This window comes from Protopterus annectens, chromosome 1.part0 (assembly GCF_019279795.1).
Source record: "Protopterus annectens isolate FY-2018-M chromosome 1.part0, PAN1.0, whole genome shotgun sequence".
NCBI lineage: Eukaryota > Metazoa > Chordata > Ceratodontiformes > Protopteridae > Protopterus > Protopterus annectens.
The window spans coordinates 676,549,789-676,574,474 of NC_056725.1; the positions used below are offsets into that span (position 1 = coordinate 676,549,789).

The 24,686-nt window shown below is 45.8% G+C and overlaps 1 protein-coding gene across 1 annotated transcript in view; it reads right to left on the reverse strand.

Moving 5' to 3' along the window:
- Positions 1-24,686, reverse strand: part of PAF1 (PAF1 homolog, Paf1/RNA polymerase II complex component) — a 712,617-nt gene that overhangs the window by 302,008 nt on the left and 385,923 nt on the right. The window contains exon 10 of the mRNA XM_044062107.1: positions 12,669-12,785. Within this exon, the coding sequence (XP_043918042.1) occupies positions 12,669-12,785 (117 nt within the window). The remainder of the gene's footprint in view (positions 1-12,668; positions 12,786-24,686) is intronic.

Here is a 24,686-nt window from a genome sequence, read left to right on the forward strand (position 1 = left end):
CCCATTTGGAGAAAATCTGCTTCGCTACATTGGGATTCAGAGATCACTCGTACGGGGAGAGGATGGTGCGACTCAGTCTGTCCACTAGGATGTTGGACCGACCCGGAATGTGCGTCACTACGAGAAAGCGGTTGGTTGAAATCGCCCATTCACAAACTCTCATGGCCTCTTGACAAAGTGGATAGGACCTGGTTCCCCCTTGTTTGTTGATATACCAAACAACAGACATGTTGTCCGTCTGGATCGCAATCGTCCCGATGGGAAGAAGGCTCTGAAGTGCTTGCAACGCTAACAGCACCGCCCTCATCTCCAGGACATTGATATGCAGTGAGGTCTCCGTCTGGTTCCACGTGCCTTGGACGGTCCTGCCACAACAATGCCCCCCCCACCTGAGGCGAGAGGCATCCGTGGTCACCGTGGCTAGGGGAGGGGACATAGAGAAGGGGCACCCCTTTTGGAGGTCCAAAGACTGGAGCCACCATAAGAGGGCACTCCTGCAAACCCTGCTGAGAGGGACAGGATGGCTTAGGGGAAAACGTAGGAAGGACCATTGGACTTGGAGTGTCCATTGCAGAATTCTCATATTTAGGCGCGCCATGGGAAGGAGATTGATGGTAGGCGCCATCGAGCCTAGGGCCCTCAGGACCAGTTCTGCCGGAGGGGTTGGACAATGAAGAATGGCCTGCACATGTAGTTTTAGGGATCGCAACCGGTCCGGGTTTAAGAAAACTAAGAGCTGGTTTGTGTCTACCCTGGCTCCGATAAAATCTATGACCTGAGTCAGAAGCAGGGAGGACTTCCCAGCATGAATCGTGATCCCAAGCCGGGGAGCTAAGCGAAGGAAGAAATTCCTGGCTGTGCAGAGTAGATGCCGTGTGGGGGCGGTCAGGAGCCAGTCGTCCAGGTATGGAAAGACCTGAATTCCCTGGAGTCTCAGGTGGGTCGCTACTACCGCTAACACCTTGGTGAACACCCTGGGGGCTGTGGTGAGACCAAAGGGGAGGACCCTGAACTGATAGTGACTGGCTCCTAGCCGGAAGCAGAGAAACCTCCTGGATCGTCTGTCCATTAAGATGTGGTAGTATGCATCCTTGAGGTCTATGGAGCACATCCAGTCGTTCTCCTGCAAAAGGGGGAGAATAGATTGAAGAGTGACCATCCGGAACTTTTCTTTGGCTATTGCCAGGTTCAATAAGGATAAGTCGAGGATTGGCCTTAAGTCCCCTGTCTTTTTTGGCACCAAGAAGAACCTGGAGTAAAAGCCCGATCCGTACTGGTCTGGAGGGATGTGCTGGATCGCTCCTTTTTCTAGCAGCTGCCGAATTTCTGTAGCTGCGGCCTCCCTCTGATCGGGTGGGACCTCGGGGAGGAATCTGGGTCTGAGAGGGGGATGGAGAAAAAGAATCTCGTAGCCTCTGGATATGATCGGAAGCACCCAGCGGTCTGTCGTGATGGACTCCCAAGCTGCTAGGTGCTTCAAGAAACGCCCCCCCGACTGCCTCCAGAGTGGAGCAGTCGGGTAACCCCTCAGGGTTGCTGCGTGGGCCGATCAGAGAAAGGTTCTCTGGACCCAAAGTTCTTCGGGCCCCCTCTGCCTCTAGGGTGGCGTCCACCCTGTCCTCCTCTGCCTCTGAAGGACGGGGAGTCCGGAGCAAACGGGATTGCTGAGACTTTCGGAACCACATCTTCTTCTGTCCCTTTTGGTTCTTCGAGAAGGACCTCTGGGGAGCAGAGAAGCGGACTCCGAAGGCAGACAACGTCTTCCCGTCTTTCTCGCTCCGGACCAAGGTATCGCGTACAGTCTTGCCAAAAAGGGCAGAACCATGAAACGGGGCATTAGCGAATGACGCCTTGAAGGGTTCCGCGAAATCACAGTGGCCTATCGCCTTAGTACGATGCCCGGTCCGCTAGCTCTAGCGGCCCCTTCCGTAGCATGGGATAGCAGCCACATAGAGAAATTGGAAATCGACCTGAGAGTGGCCATTCGGGTAGAGTACACCTGTTTGTCCTCTGCCGACATGGACTCTGGGGGCGACCCGGCGTATTCTTTGATAAGATCCCGCTGGGGCCGTATGACATGTGCCATGTAGTTCAGCGACCTTATGGAGAAGGTGGCTGAAGCAAACATCCGCTTTCCCAAATGGTCCATTGCCCGGGACTCCTTGTCAGGGGGGATGGACCGAGGGACTCTCTTGGGCCAGTTCCCTCTTGGTGGCCGCCGCCACCAACATGGCATCTACAGGGGTTCCCTTGCTTCAATGAGACCTGTCTGAAGGCAGGCTGAGAATTCTGTCAGGCCTCTTAGGGACGGGCTCCACAGTGTCTGGCTCCTTCCAAGCCCTGGTAGTGATCAGATCAACCAGGGAATCGGCCAGAGGGACACCCAAGAGGTAGACGGGCCTGCTTCAAACGCCTCCAGGAACACAGACTCGTCCGAGGTATGCTTTGGGGCAGACCACCCCCCCCGATCCTGAGCATCTCCATGATGTCTCCAAATGAGAAGTCTTCGGGGGGTGATCTTGGGGAACCTTCCCCTTCCTCCAAGTCCGTGTCCTCAGTCAAGGACTCGGGGGAGTCCAAGTGCCTCCTTTTGCACTTGCACTTGTGAGGGACCTCCTCAGGGGGGCTAAGGAGGCCTCACCAGCTAAATCTTGTTCCAACAAGGGAACTATCTGGGACGTCTGAGCAGGCTGTCCCTGGAGCTGGGTGATGGAAGTCGGGCCCATCTGCGAGGGAGTGCAGGATGGAGCCATAGCTAAGGCCAGGGGCCTGGATTCCATCCTCAGAACCCTCTCTACCATGTCGAATGCTGATGGAGAGTCGCTCCCCCTAGGATCCGAGAGCCAACTCTCCCTCGGATCAGACGGGCAGATCGGGGCCGGAGCCGAAGCCATCGGGTCTGAAGGGCCAGTATGCTCCTACCTAGTCGGAGCCAAAGGCACACTGACCGCCTCGGATCCGAAGCTCTGCTCTCGGCTCCGAGAGCTAGGATCCGTAGAACAGGGATCCGACAGACTCGAGGGTACTGTCGGTGCCGAAGTACCAGAGACTACCGACGCCGACACCCCCCCCCCCCGGCTCCGACGCTACTCGGCTCCGAAGACCCCGAGCCCAGGAAGCGGGTCGGGGCAGAAGCTATTGGGACGAAAAAGGGGGTTGAGCTCCCCCCCCCCCGGAGGGGGGGGGCAGGAGCACTCCCATCTGCAGCTGGGCCTGGAGGAACCTTCTCAACATCCGGTCCAAGTCTGCATCCATCAGGCTTCTGGTCGACCTGGAAGAGGCCACCGAGGCAGGACGGGAGTGCTGCCTCGATGACCTCGAGGGAGATCGGGTCTCCTCATCCTCCTCCAGCGAAAAGCAGGGAGAACGGAGCAGAGAAGGACCGGCCGTCCCGGGAGGAGAGACCCGCTTGGCTGGCGGGACCGATGCAGAGGCCTCGGCCCGCCGCTTGTGTTTCTTGCGGCGTTTCTCCCTCCTAACTTCCCTATCCTCCTTGCCCGAAGAGGGAGGTTGAGTCCCGGCCAGTGGAAGGGAAGGGTCCGTGGATGCTGCTGCAGCCACGGCAGGAACCACGGAGGGCTGGAGGACGGAGCCAAGTCCGGGGGCAGAAGTCCCACCAGGATCAGCTTCGACCTCCGGTCCATGATAGCCCTGGGGTTGTACGCTGCACAAATAGTACAGCCAGAAGATAGGTGTGCAACCCCAAGGCATAAAATGCACCGAGTGTGGCCATCAGCCGGGGAAAGCTTATGGCCACACTTGGTACACTTAGAAAAGAATGTCTTGGAGGCCTCAGACATTCAACTAAACCACAAGCACTAGGCCCCAAGACCACTCACACAAACACACCCTAACACTCTAAGAAACAAGGGGGAGGAAATGCAAAACCCGAGGGAACACTCTAAAACTAAAACTAAACTAGTTCCAACACTCAAAATCACCCAAAACTTTAAGAAAGTTAAAAAAAAAAATAGAAGTATTTTTCTAACAAGAAGTCTCAGGAAAACTCAGACGCTCAAGATCAAGCTGCTGTTCAAACCGCGGCAAACTACATCTGAGGTCAGGAAGGGATGGCAGGGAGTTATGGGTAAGGGGGAGAAGCTTGGAGCTCGGATCTTAGCTGCTGGAAACTGCCGGCTCGGATCCGATATGGATCCGATAACCTATAGGTTGATGCACAAATGAAGTTAACTACTTCAGATCATCTGCTTTCTTTTACCAAAGAAATACATCATGTAAGCACATATCCCAGTTCCAACTTTACTGATGCTATTTTTTCAGAGTATGCTGATGTGTTAGACGTCAAGTTAAGCAAACAACCAGTTGTGTACTCCATTAAAGTAGACCCAGAGGTCAGACCAGCGAGGAGAGTTCCAATAGCTATGCAGGACAAAGTCAAAGTCCAGTTAGACAAAATGGTGCAGCGAGGTGTGACTTGTCCAGTCACAGAACCAACTGAGTGGGTGTCTTGCATGGTAGGTGCTCATAAGAAAAGCTCAGATGAAATCAGAATATGCACTGATCCAAGAGACCTGAACAAGGCATTAAAGAGACCTCATCATCCTATGTGTACAATCAAGGAGATTGCCTCCCCTCATGACAAATGCCAATGTTTTTCTGTCTTACATGCAAAGAGTTCATTTTTCCAAGTGATGCTTGATCACAAATCTTCAATACTGACTACATTCAGTACCCCATTTAGTAGATACAGACTCCTCAGGATGGCTTTTGGAATAAATTCTGCCAGTGAAGTCTTTCAATGTGCAATGAAGCAAATTCTTTCCAGCTATCCATGTGCTATAATACTTGATGATTTACTGGTTGGAGATAATGGTGAAGCAGAGCATGGCAGAAACCTCAGGAAAGTTCTGGACAGAGCTCATGAATAAAGCTCAATCCTCTGAAATGTAAATTCAGACTACCAGAAGTTACTTATGTAGGTCATTTACTTACCAGTACAATGTCCAAGCCTTACAGCACTTTCTTGGTATGGTGAACTATTTAGGTAAATTTATCCCTGACATTAGTGAGTTATCAGCACCTTTAAAAGAGCTGACACACAAAAAAGTTGCCTGGTCATAGTTAGAACACCACTAGAGAGCATGTGATAACCTGAAACAGCAACTTGCCAACCTGCCTACATTGAGATACTATGACGTCCACAAACCAGTAGTTCTTGCCTGTGATGCTTCAAAGTTTGGTCTTTGTGCATTTACTCTTCAAGAGGGCAGACGTGTTTGCCTATATGTCTAGAACCCTTACCCAAACTGAGATGCAGTATGAACAAATTTAGAAGGAACTTTTTGCAATTGTGTTCACATGCTTGAAGTTTCATGATTACATCTATGGCCGAGCTATCTAAACAGAGACTGATCATCAACCTCTAGTCACTATTTTAAAGAAGCCTAGGCATACCATTCCAGCAAGACTACAAAGAATGATATTTGTAAAGTACAATTTCAAAATGGTCTATACAAAAGGCAAACTTCTTTATCTGGCTGATACCTTATCCAGATCGCCCAGAAATACCACAGAAAGTACAGTTTTGTACCTACCATAAATGCAGATGTTCGAGTGTATACCCTGCTGCAGTCATCACACTTGGGTTATCCTGTTGTCAGACGGTCCCGCAGTCGGCCTGAATTCCAAAGTCTTAGTCCGGCGTCGGTTGCTGTCGCTTCTTCCCTGACGTCAGTGCGCCAGGGGTATACAAGACGCATCCAACGCCATTTTCTTCAGTTTTTCTTGCCCCAGATGTCAGGTGCCCCCCGAAAAGGTGGTCAGTAGATAGTACCAATAATAAAAGTTTAGCACAAACAAAACATCCCTCCAGCTATAAGCAAATACACCACAAAGGTTGTATCAGATTTTAAGGTATTGAAAGGTTTTAGTTAGGTCAGAGGGGATGGAGGGAGGGTAACCTGGACTGCAGCGGGGTATACACTCGAACATCTACATTTATGGTAGGTACAAAACTGTACTATGTTCATCGTGTTACCCTACTGCAGTCATCACACTTGGGTAGAATCCGAAAGCTAAGGATGGGAGGTGGAGTCAAACAGGGTTAGAGGAGGCTAGAAGGCCCTGCAAAACTGCAGTGGTGAAGCCAGCTCTAGTCTTAGAGTAAAGTGGTAAGTGATAGTGTTTGATGAAGGTGTGTACTGAACTCCAAGTTGCAGCTTCCAGAATATCCTTGGTTGGCACCCCTCTGAGGAAGGCTGTAGATGTAGCTGCTGCCCTGGTAGAGTGAGGCCTTATGCTAGCAGGAACTGGTTTTCCATGATGGGTGTAGCAAAAACGTATGCAATGTCCTATCCATTTGGAAATGGTCTGTTTTGAGATAGCCTTTCCTTGTGATGCTGCAGCATAGGATACAAAAAGCTGGTCAGATTTTCTGAAAACCTTAGTTTTATCCAAGTAGTAACCTAATTGCCTGTGAATGTCCAAGGAATGCAGTAGCATAGGATACAAAAAGCTGGTCAGATTTTCTGAAAACCTTAGTTTTATCCAAGTAGTAACCTAATTGCCTGTGAATGTCCAAGGAATGCAGGAGTCTTTTTTCTTTGTTCTGTGGATTTGGAAAGAAGGTGGGTAAACAGATGGTTTGATTTAGAGCCACACTGGATACCACCTTTGGCATAAAGGAGGGGTTAGTTCGTAGAGAAACTCTGTCTTGATGAAAAATGAGGAAAGGCTCTACTGCCATTAGTGCCTGTAGCTCTGACACTCTTCTGGCTGAAGTAATTGCTAGCAGCAGGGCAGTCTTCCATGATATAAACTTTAAGTCAGCTGAGAAAGCTGGCTCAAAAGGTGGTAGCGCAAGTTTTTCCAGAACAAAATTGAGGTCCCAAGTTGGTGTTGACGCTTTCCTGGGAGGCCTAATGTTTTTGGCCCCTCTGAGATACTGCCTTAGAAATGGATGTGAAAATAAGGGAGTTGTAGTGAGATGAAATAGCTGAGGCGTGGATTTTAATAGATGAAAAAGAAAGTCCTTTGTGTAACATCTCAGTTAAACATTGCAGAATCTACGGTATGTCCAGCTGAAGGTTATTTTGGCCTTTACCTTGGTTCCAGGTGCAAAATCTTTTCCATTTGTCTGAGTAGGCTTTCCTGGTGCTGGGCCTCATGGCCTCCAGAATAACATCCATAACAGCTTGGGAAAGAGAATCTGGCTGGTTGCTTAGGTGATTTGCCATGCAGCTAAATTTAAGGTTTTGAGCTGGCTGTGTAGAATCTGACTGCCTTGCTGTGTGAGCAGATGAGGAATTTGTGGTAAAATCCATGATGGGCCCTGGGCCATATTCCTTAATAGTGGGTACCAGTGCTGGCGTGGCCAGTCTGGGGCAATGAGTACCATTCGGGGTCTCTCCATCCTGACTTTCAGCAGCACCTTTGTGAGAAGGGGCAATGGAGGAAAGGGATATACTGTCAGCATTTTCCAACTGAATGAGACTGCGTCCACTTTCTAAGCTTGATGGTGAAATGTACTTCTGCAAAATTTTGATAGCTGATAGTTTTGGGGGTTGGCAAACAGGTCTATGTCTGGGCGCCCCCATTTTTGAGTTATCATTGCAAATACTTGTGGATCCAGATTCCACTCATGGGGATCCATGATGTTTCTGCTTAGGTCGTCTACCAATGTGTTATTTTTTCCTGGCAGGAACTGAGCTTGTAATTGAACTTGGTAAGCCAGTGCTGTGTTCCACAAGGTCATTGCTTGCCTGCATAGAGGGTAGGAGTGTGTACCCCATTGTTTGTTTATGTACCACATTACTGTGGTGTTGTCTGTCCTTATTATAAGCTGTCACTGTCCTGGATGTAAGAGGTCCTTGAAGGCTGTCAGGGCATTCTGTACAGCTAGCATTTCTTTTTGATTGATATGCAGATTCCTTTGATCTGCAGTCCATATGCCTTGAACGCACCATCCTGCCATGTGTGCCCCCCAGGCATAGTCCGATGCATCTGTTGTCATAGTTTGCCTGGCTGGGGGTAAGGTGAAAGGCTGACCCTTGTTGAGGTGACATGCCTGTGACCACCATAGAAACTCATGTTGTAGGCAGGGAATGAGAGGTATCATTGTTTCCAAGCTGTGGCTGTGTTGAGTCCATATGCTTTTTAGGTACCATTGTAATTTCCTCATATGCAGTTTTGCAAATGGTATTAGTAGTATGCAAGACGCCATGAAGCCCAAGGCCTGCAGAATTTTTCTTGCAGGGAGTTGGGTCTTTGTTGCCATTGTTTTGAAGTATTGAGTTAGTTGTAGCTGTTTGTCTGGCATCAGATAAGCCATCTGGACCGTTGTATTCAAGCTGGCACCCAGGAATGTCATATTTTGTGAGGGCACTAGTTTTGATTTCTTTTTGTTTACTGTGTACCCTAGGCAACTTAGAAGGTGTTTTACAAAAGCCAGATGTTGTAAGAGAATGCCCTTGCTTTCTGCTTGGATGAGGCAGTCGTCCAGGTATGGGTATATTTGAATTCCTCTTTGTCTGCAGTATGCAATTACTGGTGCCAGGCATTTTGTGAAGACCCTGGGTGCAGTAGATAAGCCAAAGGGCAGTGCAGAGAATTGGTAATGGGTTGAACCTGCAATGAAACGGAGGTATCTCCTGCAATTTTGTCTGATAGGGACATGCAGGTATGCCTCCTTGAGGTCCAACGTAACTAGCCAAGCTTTCTTGCCCAACATGGGAAGAAGCTGCTGTAGTGTTAGCATCTTGAATTTAGGTACTTGCAAGAAGGTGTTTAGAATTGAAAGGTCCAGAATGGGTCTCCAAGCATTGTCCTTTCTGGGGACTAGAAAGAGCCTTGAGTAAAATCCTTGGCCTTGCTCCTGTGTAGGTACCAGTTGAATGGCTCTCATGTCCATGAGAGCTGTAATTTGTTTTTGTGCCTCTGCCCATTGATTTTGTGGCAGGTTTGGCATTCCTTTTATCCTTGGCAAGGTGTGGAAATGGAATCTGTATCCTTGTGAGATAATGTCTAGGACCCATTTGTCCTTTGTGACGATGCGCCAGTTGTCTGTAAAAACTGCTAATTTTCCTCCCAAGGGAGCTGCCAAGAGAGTTTTGCTCGGCAGTTTGAGGTTTAAGTCATTGTGTTTGCCTTCTAGTAGTTTGGGACCTGTCTTCTCCTCCCTTCTGTGTTGCAGTGCCCCATTGGCGAGGTTTGTAATGGATTTGTGCTTGTCCTCTGCCCCTTGGGCGCCTGTATTTACCCCTCTGTGGTCTGTCAGAAGCTGGAAAGGACCAATTTTTTGTTGGCCAATTTCTGCTGAAGCATGGAGGTTGTACCTGTAAGAAATCTATGACCTTCTGCATACATTTTGCCTTATCCTCCATTTTCTTTAAAACCTCTTCTGCTTTAACCCCAAATAAGACATCCTGCTGTAAGGGTGCATCTAGTAACTTTGCTTTAACATGATCAGGCAGAGTTTGTTCCTTTAACCAAGCATGCCTACGTATAACAGACCCAGTAACAGCTGCTCTACAGGAAGCTTCCAAGGAATCAAATCATGTTTGCCCACCTGTTCAGCTGCATGCAACAGATCCTGCATTTCCTTGAATTCAGACTGTTGAGGGTGCGTGCTCATCTTTTGTTTTATTTGAGACATTAGGAATTGCTGGTATTTAAGCATATGAAATTGACAATTTAGTGCTCTCATAGCTAGAGTAGCTGAGGTGTAAACCTTCTTCCCCCACCTACCTAGTGCTCTGGAGTCCCTTTCAGAGGGTACAGGATTTTTAGCCATAGAAGCGTTAGCCCCTTTGGGACCCTGGGAGATTGTCTCTGGGTCAGCAACTGGGCTTTTGTAAAGGAATTTGTGTGAGTCAGGCACTCTATAATATCTATCTGGTTTGGCTGGGGCAGGAGGCAGAGAATCTGGATTTAGACTAGATTCTAAGTAAACATCATCCACAATGTCTAAAACTGGAGGGATAGCAAGTGGTCTGTGCTGGGGGAGTAAAATAAACTCTCGCAGCCTTTTCTTTGAGTTGGAGTAGTCCTGACCTTCTCAGTGGAAATGTTCCCTCATGGTATGTAAGGTTTCCCCAAAGGAATAGTCTTCAGGGGGAGAAGCTGAGGGAATGGAATCTTCAGCATCAGAATCTTCATAAGGGGGAAAGGAGTAATCCTGTTCCTCAGAGGAGCCTGAAGAAATAGACACTTGATCAGAGGAGGCATAATCCTCCTCTTGTCTAGGCCTTTTGTAGGGGGGGAGGGGGGGTTGGGAACCCCTGATTAAAGAAATCAAATCTTCAGCCATTTTAAGCATCTGTTTCTTAGGCATGGGGCCTTGAACTGGAGACTGATGTGCACTCTTTTTTGGTTTTAGAGGAGTCTTAAGCTTAGCATAAGATTTTATGGTGAGAGTAGTCAGTCTGAAGACACCTTCTGAAACTGAAGGTGTTTCCACAGCACCGGCTTCTTCTTCTGTAATGTCATCGGTAGGGTCTAAAGAAAATGGCTGCGTCGGCCTAGAACTCTCTGCTTGAGAATCCGAAGCGGTCTGGGGTTCCAATTCAGCGGTCGCCAGGGGCTGCGTAGGCGCCTCACTGAAAACCGGAGAACCGGCGACCAGCCCAGCCGAGGGCTCGGAGTCTGGCTTGGATCTAGGTTGCCTGTCTGTATCTTTGCGTTTTTCATGCACGCCGGTAGTCAGTTGCTCCGACGGCATAGTGTAATTAAATTTCGTACTGTAGTGTCGTGCAAAATCAAAGCGTCGCTTTATAGTTCGCTTATTGAACCTAGCACAAAACAGACAACCAGTGACGTCGTGGTCTGGGCCTAGGCAAGGTATACAATAAGAATGAAAGTCCTTATGAGGTATTTGCTTCCCACAAGAAATGCAATTGTTAACTTTTTCTGACATCGGACTGAGGCAAGAAAAGGTTCCCCGATGGGGTACTTAGCTTTGAAGACTTCAGACTGAAATTCGATTCGAAAATTTCAGGTGTCGGCCGACCGGCACTTGCAAACTGCTTCTGCTTCGGGCACCGGGTGGCAAGAAAGACTGAAGAAAATGGCGTTGGATGCCTCTTGTATACCCCTGGCGCACTGACGTCAGGGAAGAAGCAACAGCAACCGACGCCGGACCAAGACTTTGGAATTCAGGCCGACTGCAGGACCACCTGACGACAGGATAACGCAAGTGTGATGACTGCAGCAGGGTAACATGATGAACATCAGCTTAACGCAGAGAGTTTTGACTTTGATGTCATGGAAGTGTGCAACTTTTCTACCACAAGACTTGATGAGCTAAGAGATCATACAAATACTGATCCAATTTTGCAAAGGCTCAACCACTTCATCAATGTTGGATGGCCATCAAAGCAATCCTGTGTACCTCCAGAAGTACAACCTTATTTTCAATACAGAGAGAAGATATTAACGGAAGATGGTATCCTTTTCAAATATCACAAAGTTATAGTTCCTACTTCCTTAAAATGTGACTACATCCAGATTTTGCATTGTGGCCACCCAAGTTCTGATTCTACCAAAAGAAGGGCAGGAGGACTAGTATTTTGGCTTTCTCTATCATATCAAAAGACATTGATAAAGTGCATTCTTCTTGTTCAGTATGCAACAGTACTAAACTGCATTTGCAAAAAGAGCCACTTCAGCTAAGCCAGATTCCTGAACTACCTTGGTCAACAGTAGCCACTGACATATTGGAGTGGAATAATCAGCATTACTTAGTGTAGGTAGACTCTTATTTGAACTGGATTGAGATTGATTTGCTACCTAAACTAATGTCCAGTGCAGTTATTACTAAGATGAAACATCATTTCTCAGTCCATGGTAGTCCACACAAAGTTATTTCTGACAACGGCACCCATTATACCGGTCAATTGTTTCACAGATTTGCAAAAGAGTGGGACTTTATCCATATTGCTAGTAGTACAGAATACCCATAGTCGAATAGCCTTGCTGAACGTGCGGTACAGACTGCAAAGCAATTACTAGAAAGAGAAAAGCGTAACAATACCGATATCTTCTTGAATTGCTTAATCTAAGACATATACACCATGACAATCTACTTGGCTCGCCTGTTGAGAAACGTCTATCTAGGCAAACCAGAAAAACCTTGCCTATCAGTTCTAATCTGTGGTGCCCAACGCTAAAAACAACAAAGCAATCAAAGCCCAACTTGTGAGTGTTTTATGTGTGTGTAATTTTGTGAAATTGCACGTCAAAGAATTAGTTCTGTATAATTGCATGTCAAAAGATCATTTCTGTGTAAAATCATGTCAATAAATACTGTTACTTAGTACATGATCTATTTTCTCAAAGGAGGAGGATGTAGAACAGTGTGTGTGTATGTAACTTTAAGAAACATTTCCAGATGCAGGCACACGCATATAAATAGTGAGCACACACAGACAGCAGTGCCATTTTGAGAGAACAGCCAGAGTGTTAACATATATGAGCGTGGTAGTCAGTCTGTTTATAAGTTTAAGTTACAAAGCCTCGTTCCTGATGTGCTTGTGTGTAATAAAGCTGCTTGAACTGAACCCACACAGTTCATCTGTTTTATCCTGACTAGACGAGTGACAACGTACAAGTTCTTCGATTTAGTTACCCATAAAAAAGCTGAAAAAATAAAGTTAGCTATTCTAAATATTTAAAATCAATATAAATTCTACATCTTAGCAAGGAATACTTACACATCTTCAGGCATGTAGTCAATATCTTCCTCAAAGTCTCTCTTGCGTTTTTTCATAGTTTCCTCATTTGGTAAGAAGTATGCCACAAACTGATTTCCTTCTTCATCCATCATACCCCTGAAAGGATTAAAAAGCCATTTTACTAATTAAACAAACATAATAGCTACTTCATGTGACATGTAAAAACAGATAAGGCTAACCTGCATCAAGAAAACATATCAGTTTGCTACCTAATTAATTCTGACCAATTTTATTCACAATAACACAAAAAAAGGTATTTATGTATGAACAGAAAGATCTGACACATATGCATTAACTAGCATTACAATGGCAGGCAAAAAGAAGCCTAAGACAGCAAGTTGTATCTTTCTAAACTGTCAGACAGGGTGTTGATAGCACTTTTGTTTGTTTTGTTTTACACCATGATTCCCATTGTACCTCTGAGAAGTCTAACACTTGAACCACAGTACAAGTTTCTTAATCTACAGAACACTGCATTAAAACTTCAATGTTCGTTCCTACATTCACTCTCTAATACATTTCAACAATATGATCTTCTTCAGTCACCTAAAACTTTCTCAATGGTACCCTACAAAGATTTAACATCAGTGCTAAGTACTTACCTTTACTGAGCCATCCATACAGAAGACTCTTCCCCATTGGGATCACATCAATGATGGCAATGCACATTCTGATACGAGTTCTCTAAAAGTCTTTAACCACTTCAGTGTCTTGCTATTTTACTGCAAGGGACCTTATGAGTTTTGTTTCCTTTGTTAGTCATTTTATCAATTGCTTTAACTCTGTCCACACCTTTCAAATCTTTTGCACAGAGGCTTCTTAAATCAGGTCGCCCAATGGGAATGCTTGGACAACAGCAGCAGCAGAATTAGTGCCAATGGGTGCATGCTGACCAGTAAAACTGGACTTAAAAACAAATTTTATATTAATGTAGCAGACATGTTCTTACCTTCTCAGCTGATCTAACATATGTCCATCTTGTCTCTCTCTCTCTTTTTTTTGATAGACATTTACTATGGAATAAAACTAGAATTCAGCAACATTTGTTCAGCAAGTTGACAATCTGTAACGCATCGTGGCTGGTACATAACCAATATCATCCCACAGCCCACCAACTAACACCCTGAGGCATCAGCAAGCATTAAACTACACTTTTACCACAGTATTAAACAACTGTTAAGAATATATATTTTTCCCAGCTTGAAAAGCAGCTGCTGACAGAAAGCCCTTTCATCAGCAGGAGGTTGCACACAGGGAACTGGGAACATGTCAAAGACGGCCTTTTAGCAAATTAAATGATACAGTAAAAATATCTGCCGTATCTAAAGTTAAGGGCTCTCTTTATGAGGGTCCTTGGTTCGGCTGAAGACCAAGTAGCATCACTAGAGGAAAGAGCTGGAAAATTATCTTGGGTCAGAGCTCAGATATCAGAATCCCTGAAGAACATAATTTTACAAAAGTGGCTTTGCTGCCTGAGGCTTGGTTGAGATTAATAATGTTTGATGAAGGTGTACATTAAAAGGCCAACTGACTGCAGCACAAATGTGTGCAACAGAGACACTCCAAAAGCATGCACTAGAGGCAGTTACTACTCTACTACAGTGGGCTTTTACTGTACCACTAACCAGTGGGCAGTTGTCTGACTAATGACAATAAAACACTGCCACTGGAAATTAACTTGGAGTGTGTCATCTTGGAAAATACAAGCTCTTCCCTCCATGAAACAATGCAGACAGGAGTGTGACAAGTAGAAATGGTACTTTCCAAAACAAAGCTCTTAAATTAGTAGGATAGACAAGTATTGTAAAATCTTACCATAACCATAGATGTCCTTCTCTTCTATGTTGCAGTATTCATCACATATGGTTTACTCCTCTTGCTCCCCGAACATCCGTCCAATATACAATGCAACATGTGAATAGAAGGGCATCGAACAGATACACAAGTCTGTCTAATACAAAATTCACTTCGCAAGGGTTGGGGGAACAGATGTTTGGTTTTCATAAGGAACCACTTGACCTGCTGATGGGCCCAGACTCTGCTTTGCAAAAGGTCAGGATATGCATAAATAGCTTTCACATGTACCCTGACAGTGAAATAAAGGCTTGGGTTAAGAAACCTCAGAGTTAAGTCAGCATTATCTTCAGACTAACCAAGCAGGGAGCCACAGAGTACTATGGCACTCAGAGAAATTATTCTATGTACAGGCATTGGCCTGCAGGGTGGGAAACTTTTCCTGCAACCTCAATCAATACAGAAGAGTTCCTCTAGCAAATCTGTTGCAATGACAGAATTTACTTTAGAAGCCAGGCCATGAAGAGATGACAGCTCCCCCTCCCAGCCACTAGGGATATCCTTAGCGAGTAACAAGATGACTTCTTGCCCTATTAGGTGCTTTAGAAAAGTACAATTGTGTACACTTACCATAAATGTAGACGTTTGAGTGTATTCACTGTTGCAGTCATTACATTTGGGTTATCTGCTTGCAGGTAGCCCTCAGTCGGCCGGATTAACAAAGTCTTGGGTCCTGCGTCGGTTGCTGTTCCTTCTTCCATGACGTCAGGTCGTCAGGGGTATAAAACATGCAGCCAAAGCCATTACATCAGTTTTTCTTGCCCCAGATATCAGGTGCCCCCCTAATGGGAAGCAATTAAATATAAAAGCACAATGATATACCTCCAACAAAAAAGCAAATACACCAAAAAGGCTTTTAAGCATAGTAAAGGAAAGTAGAGGTGTAGCCAAAAGACGTTAGGGGGCTGGAGGGAGGGTAACCAGGACTGCAACAGTGAATACACTCTATCATCTACATTTATGGTAAGTGTACACAACTGTACTATATCCTTCGTGTTTCACTGTTGCAGTCATTACATTTGGGTAGATTCCCAAAGCTATGGTTGGGAGGAGGAATTTAGATAGCATTAGGACAAGCTATAAGGCCCTGCAAGACTGCAAAGGCAAAGTCAGCTCTGGATTTAGAGAAAATTTGCAAATGATAATGCTTGCTGAAAGTATGTACAGAACTCCAGGTAGCAGCTTCTAGGATGTCCCTGGTAGAGACGCCTCTAAGAAAGGCTGTAGACGTAGATGCAGCCCTGGTGGAGTGAGGTTTGATCCCCTGGGGGATAGGGTTGTCCATGGTGCTTACAGCAGAAATTAATGCAACAGACTATCCATTTAGAAAAAGTTTGCTTTGAAATAGCCTTCCCCTATGCCCCTGCAGCAAATGCCACCAGCAGTTGTTCAGATTTCCTTTGAGGTTTAGTTCTGTTCAAGTAGAATCTAAGTTGTCTGTGCACATCTAAGGAATGCAGTATCCGTTCCCCTTTGTTCTGCAGGATTGGGAAAGAAGGTTGACAAATGAATGGACTGATTAAGAGCCACACTGGATACCACCTTGGGCATGAAGGATGGATTGGTTCTGAGGGACACCCTGTCCGCATGAAAGATGATGAAAGGCTCCACTGCCATAAGGGCCTGTAATTCAGATATCCTTCTAGCTGAAGTGATTGCTAAAAGGAAAGCTGTTTTCCAAAAAAGAAATTTTAAGTCTGCAGTAGCAGCTGGCTCGAAAAGAGGTAGAGTGAGTTTCTCCAAAACAAAGTTAAGGTCCCAGGCTGGGGTTGGAGCTCTCCTGGGTGGCCTCAAATGTCTGGCCCCACTGAGGAACTGCTTGAGCAGTGGATGAGAGAAGAGGTTCTGTGTTATAATGAGCTGAAATGGCTGAGGCATGGATTTTAGTGGAGGAAAAAAGACAGGCTCTTGTGAAGCATCTCAGTTAAGTATTGTAAAATCTGAGGTAAATTGGGCTCTGCTGTGCTCATCCCTTGAGAATGGTTCCAGGCACAGAATCTTTTCCATTTTTCAGCATAAGAACTAGGCCTCCTTGTCTCTAAAATGATATCCATCACAGGTTTACTGAGGGATGGTAAAGGAGAGATTATGTCATTAGCCAGGCTGCAAGGTTCAGTGTTAGAAGCTGAGGGTACAGAATCTGGTTCTCCTGCTGAGACAGCAGGGAAGGAGTTTGAGGCAGGTGCCATGGGGATAACAGTGACACACTGCGCAAAAAGGGGTACCAGTGTTGGAGCGGCCAGTCTGGAGCAATCAAAATCATCCTTGGTTTGTCCTGTTTGATTTTTAGTAGTACTTTGGGGAGCAGAGGCAGAGGGGGGAAGGCATAGACTGATAGGTTTTTCCAGCTGAAGGACAGATCATCCACTTTCCAGGCTTGTTTGTGAGGAGTCCTTGTGCAAAATCTGTCCAATTGGTAGTTCTGGGGAGAGGCAAACAGGTCTACATCTGGGCTCTCCCATTTGCTTGTCAACATGTTGAAAATCCTTGGCTCCAGTTTCCACTCGTGTGGGTCCATGAGGTTTCTGCTTAGTTCGTCTGCCAGTGTATTTAATTTTCCTGGCAGGAATTGAGCTTGTAGGTGCAACTTGTTAGCTCAAGGCTGTGTTCCGCAATGCCGTGGCTAGTCTGCACAGGGGGTAAGAATGTGTACCCCCCCTGCTTGTTTATGTAGCACATAAAAGTGGTGTTGTCCGTCTTTACCATTAGTTGTCCTGGAAGAATGTGGTCCTTGAAGGCATTCTGTACAGCTAACATTTCTTTTTGATTGATATGCAGGTGCATTTGACTTGGGTTCCATTTGCCCTGAATGCACTTCCCTGCCAGGTGAGCCCCCCCATGCATAGTCTGATGTGTCTGTTGTTAGGGTTTGGGCAGAAGGGGGCGGTGTGAAAGGTAGTCCCTTGTTTTGGTGGCAGGCCTCTGCCCACCAAAGGAACTCTAGGCGTAGGCAATGTATGATAGTAATCATTGCTTCTAGATCCTGAGAATGTTGATACCACTGTAGTTTCCTTATATGCAGTCTTGCATATGGAATTAGAAGAATGCAGGAGGCCATGAACCCCAAGGCTTGCAGTATTTGTCTTGCAGATAGCAGGGAATTTGTGGCCACTTGTTTGAAGTAGGTTGTCAAATGAATTTGTTTCTCTGGCGTGAGGCAAGCCATCTTGGAAGTTGCATTCAAGCTTGCTCCCAGGAGTATAATTTGTTGACAGGGTACCAGGTGTGATTTCCTTTCATTTACGGTGTACCCCAGACAAGTTAGAACCCTTTCAACAAAGGCCAGATTGTTCCAAAGTATGACCTGGCTTTCTGCCCGAATTAGACGATCATCCAGGTATGGGTATATCTGAATATTTCTTTGCCTGCAAAATGCAATGACTGGAGCTAGGCACTTTGTGAATACCCTGAGCGCAGTAGATAAACCAAAGGGCAGTGCAGACAGTGTGTAGCCTGCTTTGAAGCGTAGGTATCTTCTGCATGATTCTCTGACTGGGATGTGCAGGTATGCTTCTTTTAAATCTAGTGCTGCCAACCAGGTATCTTTGCCTAGCATAGGAAGTAATTGGTGAAGAGTCAGCATCTTGAATTTTGGAATCTCCAAAAAGGTGTTTAGAGTAGATAGGTCCAGGATAGGACGCCATGAATTGTCTTTGCTGGGTACCAGGAAACGTCTTGAGTAGAAACCTTGTCCCTTTCCTCTTCTGGTACCAGTTGAATAGCCCCCATGCTTAAGAGAGAAAGTACTTGTTTTCGGACTTCTGCCCACTGATTTGGGGGTAGGTCCGGCCACCCGCTTGGTGTTGGCGACGTGTGGAAGTGAAATTTGTACCCCTGGGACACTACATTTAAAACCCATTTGTCCTGGGTAATGAGTTCCCAATTCTTTGCATGAAGAGCAATCTTTCCCCCCAAAGGGGCAGTCAGTTGATAAGTGCTTGGAAATTTTAAAAGGAAGGCATTGAGAAAGTTTACCATGGGGGGGGGGGTCTTATTACTTCCAGATTTGGAAGTGGAGGCCCCCACTGCTTGGTCCTTGTGTGTGTGTCCCCTGGGACTGAAGCCTGGGGTTTTTGCTGTGTCTGGTTTTGGCTTGAGAAGACCTGGAAGGGGCTGGAAAGGACCAATTCTTAGAGGGCCAGTGCCTACTAAATCTAGGAGGCTGAACTTGTAAGAAATCTAACAGTTTGAATAGATTTAGCTTTATCTTCCATCTTTTTAAGAACTTCCTCAGCCTTGTTGCCAAACAGGTGGTCCTGATTTAAGGGAGCACCCAACAATTTAGCTTTAACATGATCAGGCAAAGATTGCTCCTTAAGCCAAACATGTCTTCTGAGCACAGACCCAGTAACAGCAAACCTGCAAGAGGCCTCTAATGAATCAAAACCACACTGCAAAGTATGGTTTCCAACTTGTTCAACAGAATGCATTAAATCCTGTAATTCTTTATTTTCCACACAGTCAGGAATCAACATCATTTTCTGTTTAGGCAGTCCAATAACATGTTGCTGATACTTTAACATATGAAACTGGCAGTTTAAAGCCCAAAATGGCCAAGGTTGCAGAAGTGTAAACCTTCTTACCCCATCTATCCAGCACCCTGGAGTCTCTATCAGAAGGGGGAGGGTTTTTAGCAGTAGAAGCCTTAGTGCCCTTGGGCCCCTGTGAAATAGTCTCTGGATCTGCAATAGGATTTTTAAAAAGAAACTTGTGGGACTCGGGGGACCTTGTAGAATCTGTCAGGTTTTCTGGGAGCAGGAGGCAAGGAATCAGGGGCCAAACTAGATTCCGAAAAAGCATCAACAATGTCTAGTACAGGAGGAATAGCTAAAGGCCATGTTGAGGTAGGAGAAGGAAATCCCTAAGCCTCTTTTTTGAATCAGAAAAATCCTGGCTTTCCTAGTGGAAATGCTCCCTTAGCGTACGTAAGGTTTCCCCAAAAGAAAAATCCTCAGGAGGGGAAGCAGAGAGAATGTAGTCCTCTGCATCAGAATCTTCATAAGTAGATAAGGGCAAATCCAGATCATCAGAAGAATCAGAAAAAACAGAATCCTGATCGGAAAATTCATAATCAACTTCAGTCCTAGGCCTTTTAGAACGGGGGGGGGGGGGGTTGGCTAACCCTGATTAGAGTTATTAGATCTTCAGCCATTCTTATCATTTGTTTTTTAGGCATAGAGGCCTGAGCATGTGGTCTGGGCGTCGTTTTTTTAAGCATGGCTCGAGATTTAGGCCTAAGTAAAGAAGGAGATGGTTTAATATGCAAGTCCGTAGGCCTGAATACACCCTCACAAGCCGGTGCCTGCACAGCGGCTCCGGACCCATCCAAGGTAGAGACCTCCGCGGGTTCCACAGTTGAAGGATCTCGCATCACACAGGACTGTGAATGGGTCTCAGTAGAGGCCTGCGAATCAGAAGTAGCGGGTATCAGGGGCTGCAAAAGTGCCTCACTGAGTACCAGAGAACTGGTGACTGGCTTAGGAGAAGTGTCGGCGGCAGTTTTGGACCCCGGAGGCCTGTCTCTGTCTTTATCTTTGCATTTTTTCAGAATCCCGGTAGTTGGATGGCTAACAGACAACCGAAATATTTAGAGGCAAGAATATACAGACGACTGATAATGCGCTGATTAAATAAAGCACAAAAGTGACAGCAAGGTACATCGTGGTCAGGGCATAGGCAAGGAATACAGTAGGAATGAAACTCTTTATGAGGTATTTGCTTTCCACAAGTAATACAATTAACTTTTACTGACACTGGTAAGGAGCACGAAAATGTTTCCCCAATGGTGTACTTAGCTTTATTTGAAGACTTCGGTTCTGAAACTCGAAAACGAAAATTTAGTCGGCCGACCGGCACTTGGGAACTAACTGCTTCGGGCACCACACAGCAAGAAAGACTGATGTAATAGCATCGGCTGCATGTTTTATACCCCTGACGTCATGGAAGAATGGAAAGCAACCGACGCAGGACCCAAGACTTTGTTAATCAGGCCGACTGAGGGCTACCTGCAAGCAGATAACCCAAATGTAATGACTGCAACAGTGAAACACGAAGAACATCCATGGGTTGTCGATCTACATGGGGTGATGAAAATTAGATTTGCTCTTTCTTTCTTAAATTCTGCAATGAAGCATGGAGACAGTGGGGAAAGGTGGAAATGTGCCCAAGAGCTCCCTTGCCTAGACACAAAGAAAGCATCTACTGATACTTCCACATGACTTGCTACACAACGTAGAATAGGAAAAGCATTGCATTTTCCTAAATGGCAAACAGGTCAAGGACCAGGATGCCCCATATCAAGTAGATCCTGACCAGATGTGGACACAGAATGCAAAGCTTCCAGAGAGTGCATGAGGGCCAGTTCACAGCAATCCACAGCTCATTAATTTCTCCAGGGATATGAAATGCTGAGAGAAGGCTGCCAACATCTATGGCCCAAAACCACTTTATCACTTCCTGCACAGGAGATCTTGTACTCAACTCTGTCCGTATACCACACAGAAGACAGACTGGTCAACTGACAAGTGTAAGCACCATAAATAGCCATTTCTCCAAGGCCTTCAGGACTATATGCACTGTACTGAGCTCCAAATGGCTGATACGGATCTCTTCTCAGTAAGGACCTCAGCCTCTACATCATATGAGAGCAGAGGTGGACTCCCCAGCCTAACAGCAAAGCATCCATTGTTAACAACTTTGACAGGATTAGCTGTAGGAAGTAAAAATCTACCCAAAGATTAGAAGTGGTAGTCCACCACTCCAGATCCCCCTGACAGGGGTACTGAAAATATGAGGTGGTTATGAAGCTACTGACACCTAACAAGCTACTGCTACACAATCATGCTCAAGTGTGCAAACAACACCATGAAGAGTATGGCCTTCTTCACACTGAGGACAAGCAACAAAGTCAGTCTGAACCTGTGCTGTATCCTCATGAAGATAACCGTTATGACTTTCTCAGTCTTCTCTAAGGGCAGGAAGACCAACAATGGAGAGTATTCGACTCTACCCTGATTAAGGGTTTCTCCTTAGCTGTAGTTAAGTGGGAGAAGGTTAAGAGAGTGACATCTATGGGGCTACAAATGTAATTAAGTCATGAGAAGGCTATTTCCAGGAGTTCCTGGACAGGGATACCAGCACAGCTAGTTGTCCAGACACAACAAAAGAGCGGGAAACTATTTCACAACAAAACTTTGGCCATCTTGCCCAACATTCTGCTGAAGAAAGTGCAAAATGTAATACTTTTTATTGCTAGTGAAAGCAACCAATAGCAAACTGGAGGAGTGTCTTATGTATATCCCACAAACCAATGTACCAAAAAGCATCTATTATGTCCAGTGGTATTATCCTGAAAAATGCAGAAGCAATAGCATACCCCCCTGCAGAAAGTCAATCCAGAACAAGACATACTGTGTGGCAGTTAAGTACCCAAGTTTCACAAAGGGGTGAAATTCATCAGTACCTTCTTAGGGACCATGAAAGACTGAGCAAACAGCTAACAATCATTCTGCACAGGGGTAGTCTCTATGCCCTCTCTTGAGCCGAAGAATGTAGGCCCATGTAAAATGCTTTGTAGACATGGACTGATTTGTCAATTCAGCCTCTTCTGCAAAAGGACATGTGAGCTTCAAAATGTATCCAGACAGCTACAGCCCAATGGCACCTCATGAATAAGAGTTTGTCTCTGTAACCCATACTTACCAAAGACAACAATCTTTCATGTGGGAAGTCCCGTGCCACAGTCAGGGCTCTTGTAGCCCCAACCAGACTAGAAAACCTACACAAAGGGAGGTCCAGAATGTGCAACATCTGAAAGCTTTCTTTGGATGCCAAGAAAGATTCATTTTCTTTTGAAGTTGGTAAGGCTCACAAAAGAAGGTATGGGATTTGGAAAGGCAGAACCAAAGAGGCCTGCTACAAAAGTAGAGGTCTGTTCCCTTCAGAATTCCACCAACAAGGCCCTAAGCAGGTTGTCCAACAAGCAAACTACAAAAACAGGAATCAACAAATGTAAATAAACAAATAAATACAAAGATCATGTTCCTGAGCTTCTTCTTGATGGAGAGCTGTCTTGGCTACACCATCACATGCAGGCAAACATCCCAAGTCTGCATTGCTAAAAAAAAGCATTAGCACAATCAATGCTTCAAAAGGACTCATGGAATTCTACTGTCGGAATCGCTGACACAGTCTCTCTCAGGGAGGTCCTCCACCTTATCCAGCACCTACCTCACTAGGCAGACCTGAAAAAATGGAAAGGTGAGATAAATGGCAATATCTATTATGCCACAAAGTGGTACGATACAAGTATACCTCTCCAAATGTCTGTACTCGTTATCTGGTGACAAGGTGGCAAAATGCTGCTATCTCTGGTTTAGCAAATACAACTGTAAGAAATGCCTTCAATTCCTACTGAGTTGCATACCATGATCACCCCAAACAGTACTTTGCAGTCACAGTACCTTTTCTGGGGTCTGATGAGCATTGGCAACTGGCGCCTTAACCTGCCATTTGGTTCATTCTGCAGTGCCAGTTCTGCTTACCAAAAGTGGCCCACTAGGTTCATAGGTGTGTACTAGGCTAATGGCCCTGGAGCCTATATAAGCCTAGTCCAAGACGATTCCATGGCATCATGCCGCCCAAAGTTGTTTCCCAGTGCCCCTGTCAAAGCAAGGCCACTGAAGTGATCCCCGGGGGTGAACTCCCACCCGAAGTTAGTTCCCAGTGCGCCTGTCAAGCAAGGCCACTGAAGTGATCCCCGGGGTGAACTTCCTATTGCACATCCACTCGTCAAGATTTCTCTTAAAGAGGGCCAGTGAAGCGCTCTGCTTGACGTGAATGGGAAGTTTGTTCCAGAGTATGGGAAGTCTCTGGGTTAGGAACCTGTCCCTCCAGCATGTTCTGTTTATTGTGGTAATGAGGCTTAGGTCCCTGGAGCAGCTGGCGTGGAGAGATTGGGATTTCTTTAGGTGTAGCATCTAACAGCTCTGCGTCAGACATGGCTTTGTAGGTCAAGCAGAGATTGCCTCTAAGTAGGCAATATGAGACAGAGTATAGCTGGAGTTTTTTAAGTCTGTCCATAACGGGCATGTGTCTAAGGCCTACGATCCTCTTAGATAGGTATTTCTGTGACCATTCCAGTTGTTGTAGGTGTCTAGTGAGGTAAATGCCAAATGTGGTGTTGTATTCTATGATAGGTCTAATGAGGGATGAGTAAAAAGGAATTACGACCTCTTTCTTCCTGGATGAAAAACCTCTTGTAATGAGATGTGCTACACAGAAGGACTTTCTGACTACAGTGGCAATGTGGTTATCAAAGGAGGGATTGCTGTCAACCTGTATACCCAGGTCTCTTATCACAACTTCTGTGTTTAGTGGACTACCACCTATGTGGTAGTTCATGGACACCGAATTTTTTCAAAAGGGAATGACAATGCATTTTTTGTCACTGAGCTTAAGGCCATGGTTCTGTCACCAGTCCTTGGTCTCATTGAGGCCTTTTTGTAGAATGTCTACATCAGTTGGAGAATCAATGTCACCCAGTTTGCAGTCATCTGCGAACTTTGTCAACCAGAATCCCTTTGTGTTGGCTTGAACTTCAGAGAAGTAGATGCCAAACAGGAGAGGACCAAGGACTGATCCCTGTGGAACACCACTTGTAACTGGTCAGTAGTCAGATGTGGAGTCCACTACTTTTACAGTGTGGGCTCTATCAGTGAACCAGTTGGCAACTCATCTTATGGCATAAGGGTTAATGCCTAGTTTAGTGAGTCTATGATTCCTGAGTGAGGGATGGTGTTGAAGGCCTTGGCAATATCTAGGTAGGCTGTGTGAACTACCTTGCCCTCATCCACAGCTCTAGTGACAGACTCAGAAGTCTACCAGGTTGAGCAGGCATGATCTACCTTTCACAAACCCAAACTGCGCATGGTCCAGAGTTTGGAGATTCCTTGTGTCCCTATTACTAAGGTCATGATGATGCGCTCCATGGCCTTACATATCAGACTCATCAGGCTAATGGGGCGATAGTTCCCAGGGTCTGTTAGTTGCTCTCCCTTGGAGTGGGATGACCGTAGCAGTGCGCAATTCGGTAGGAACAAAGCCTGAAATGAGGCTGTGATTGAACATGGTACTCAGGTGTGG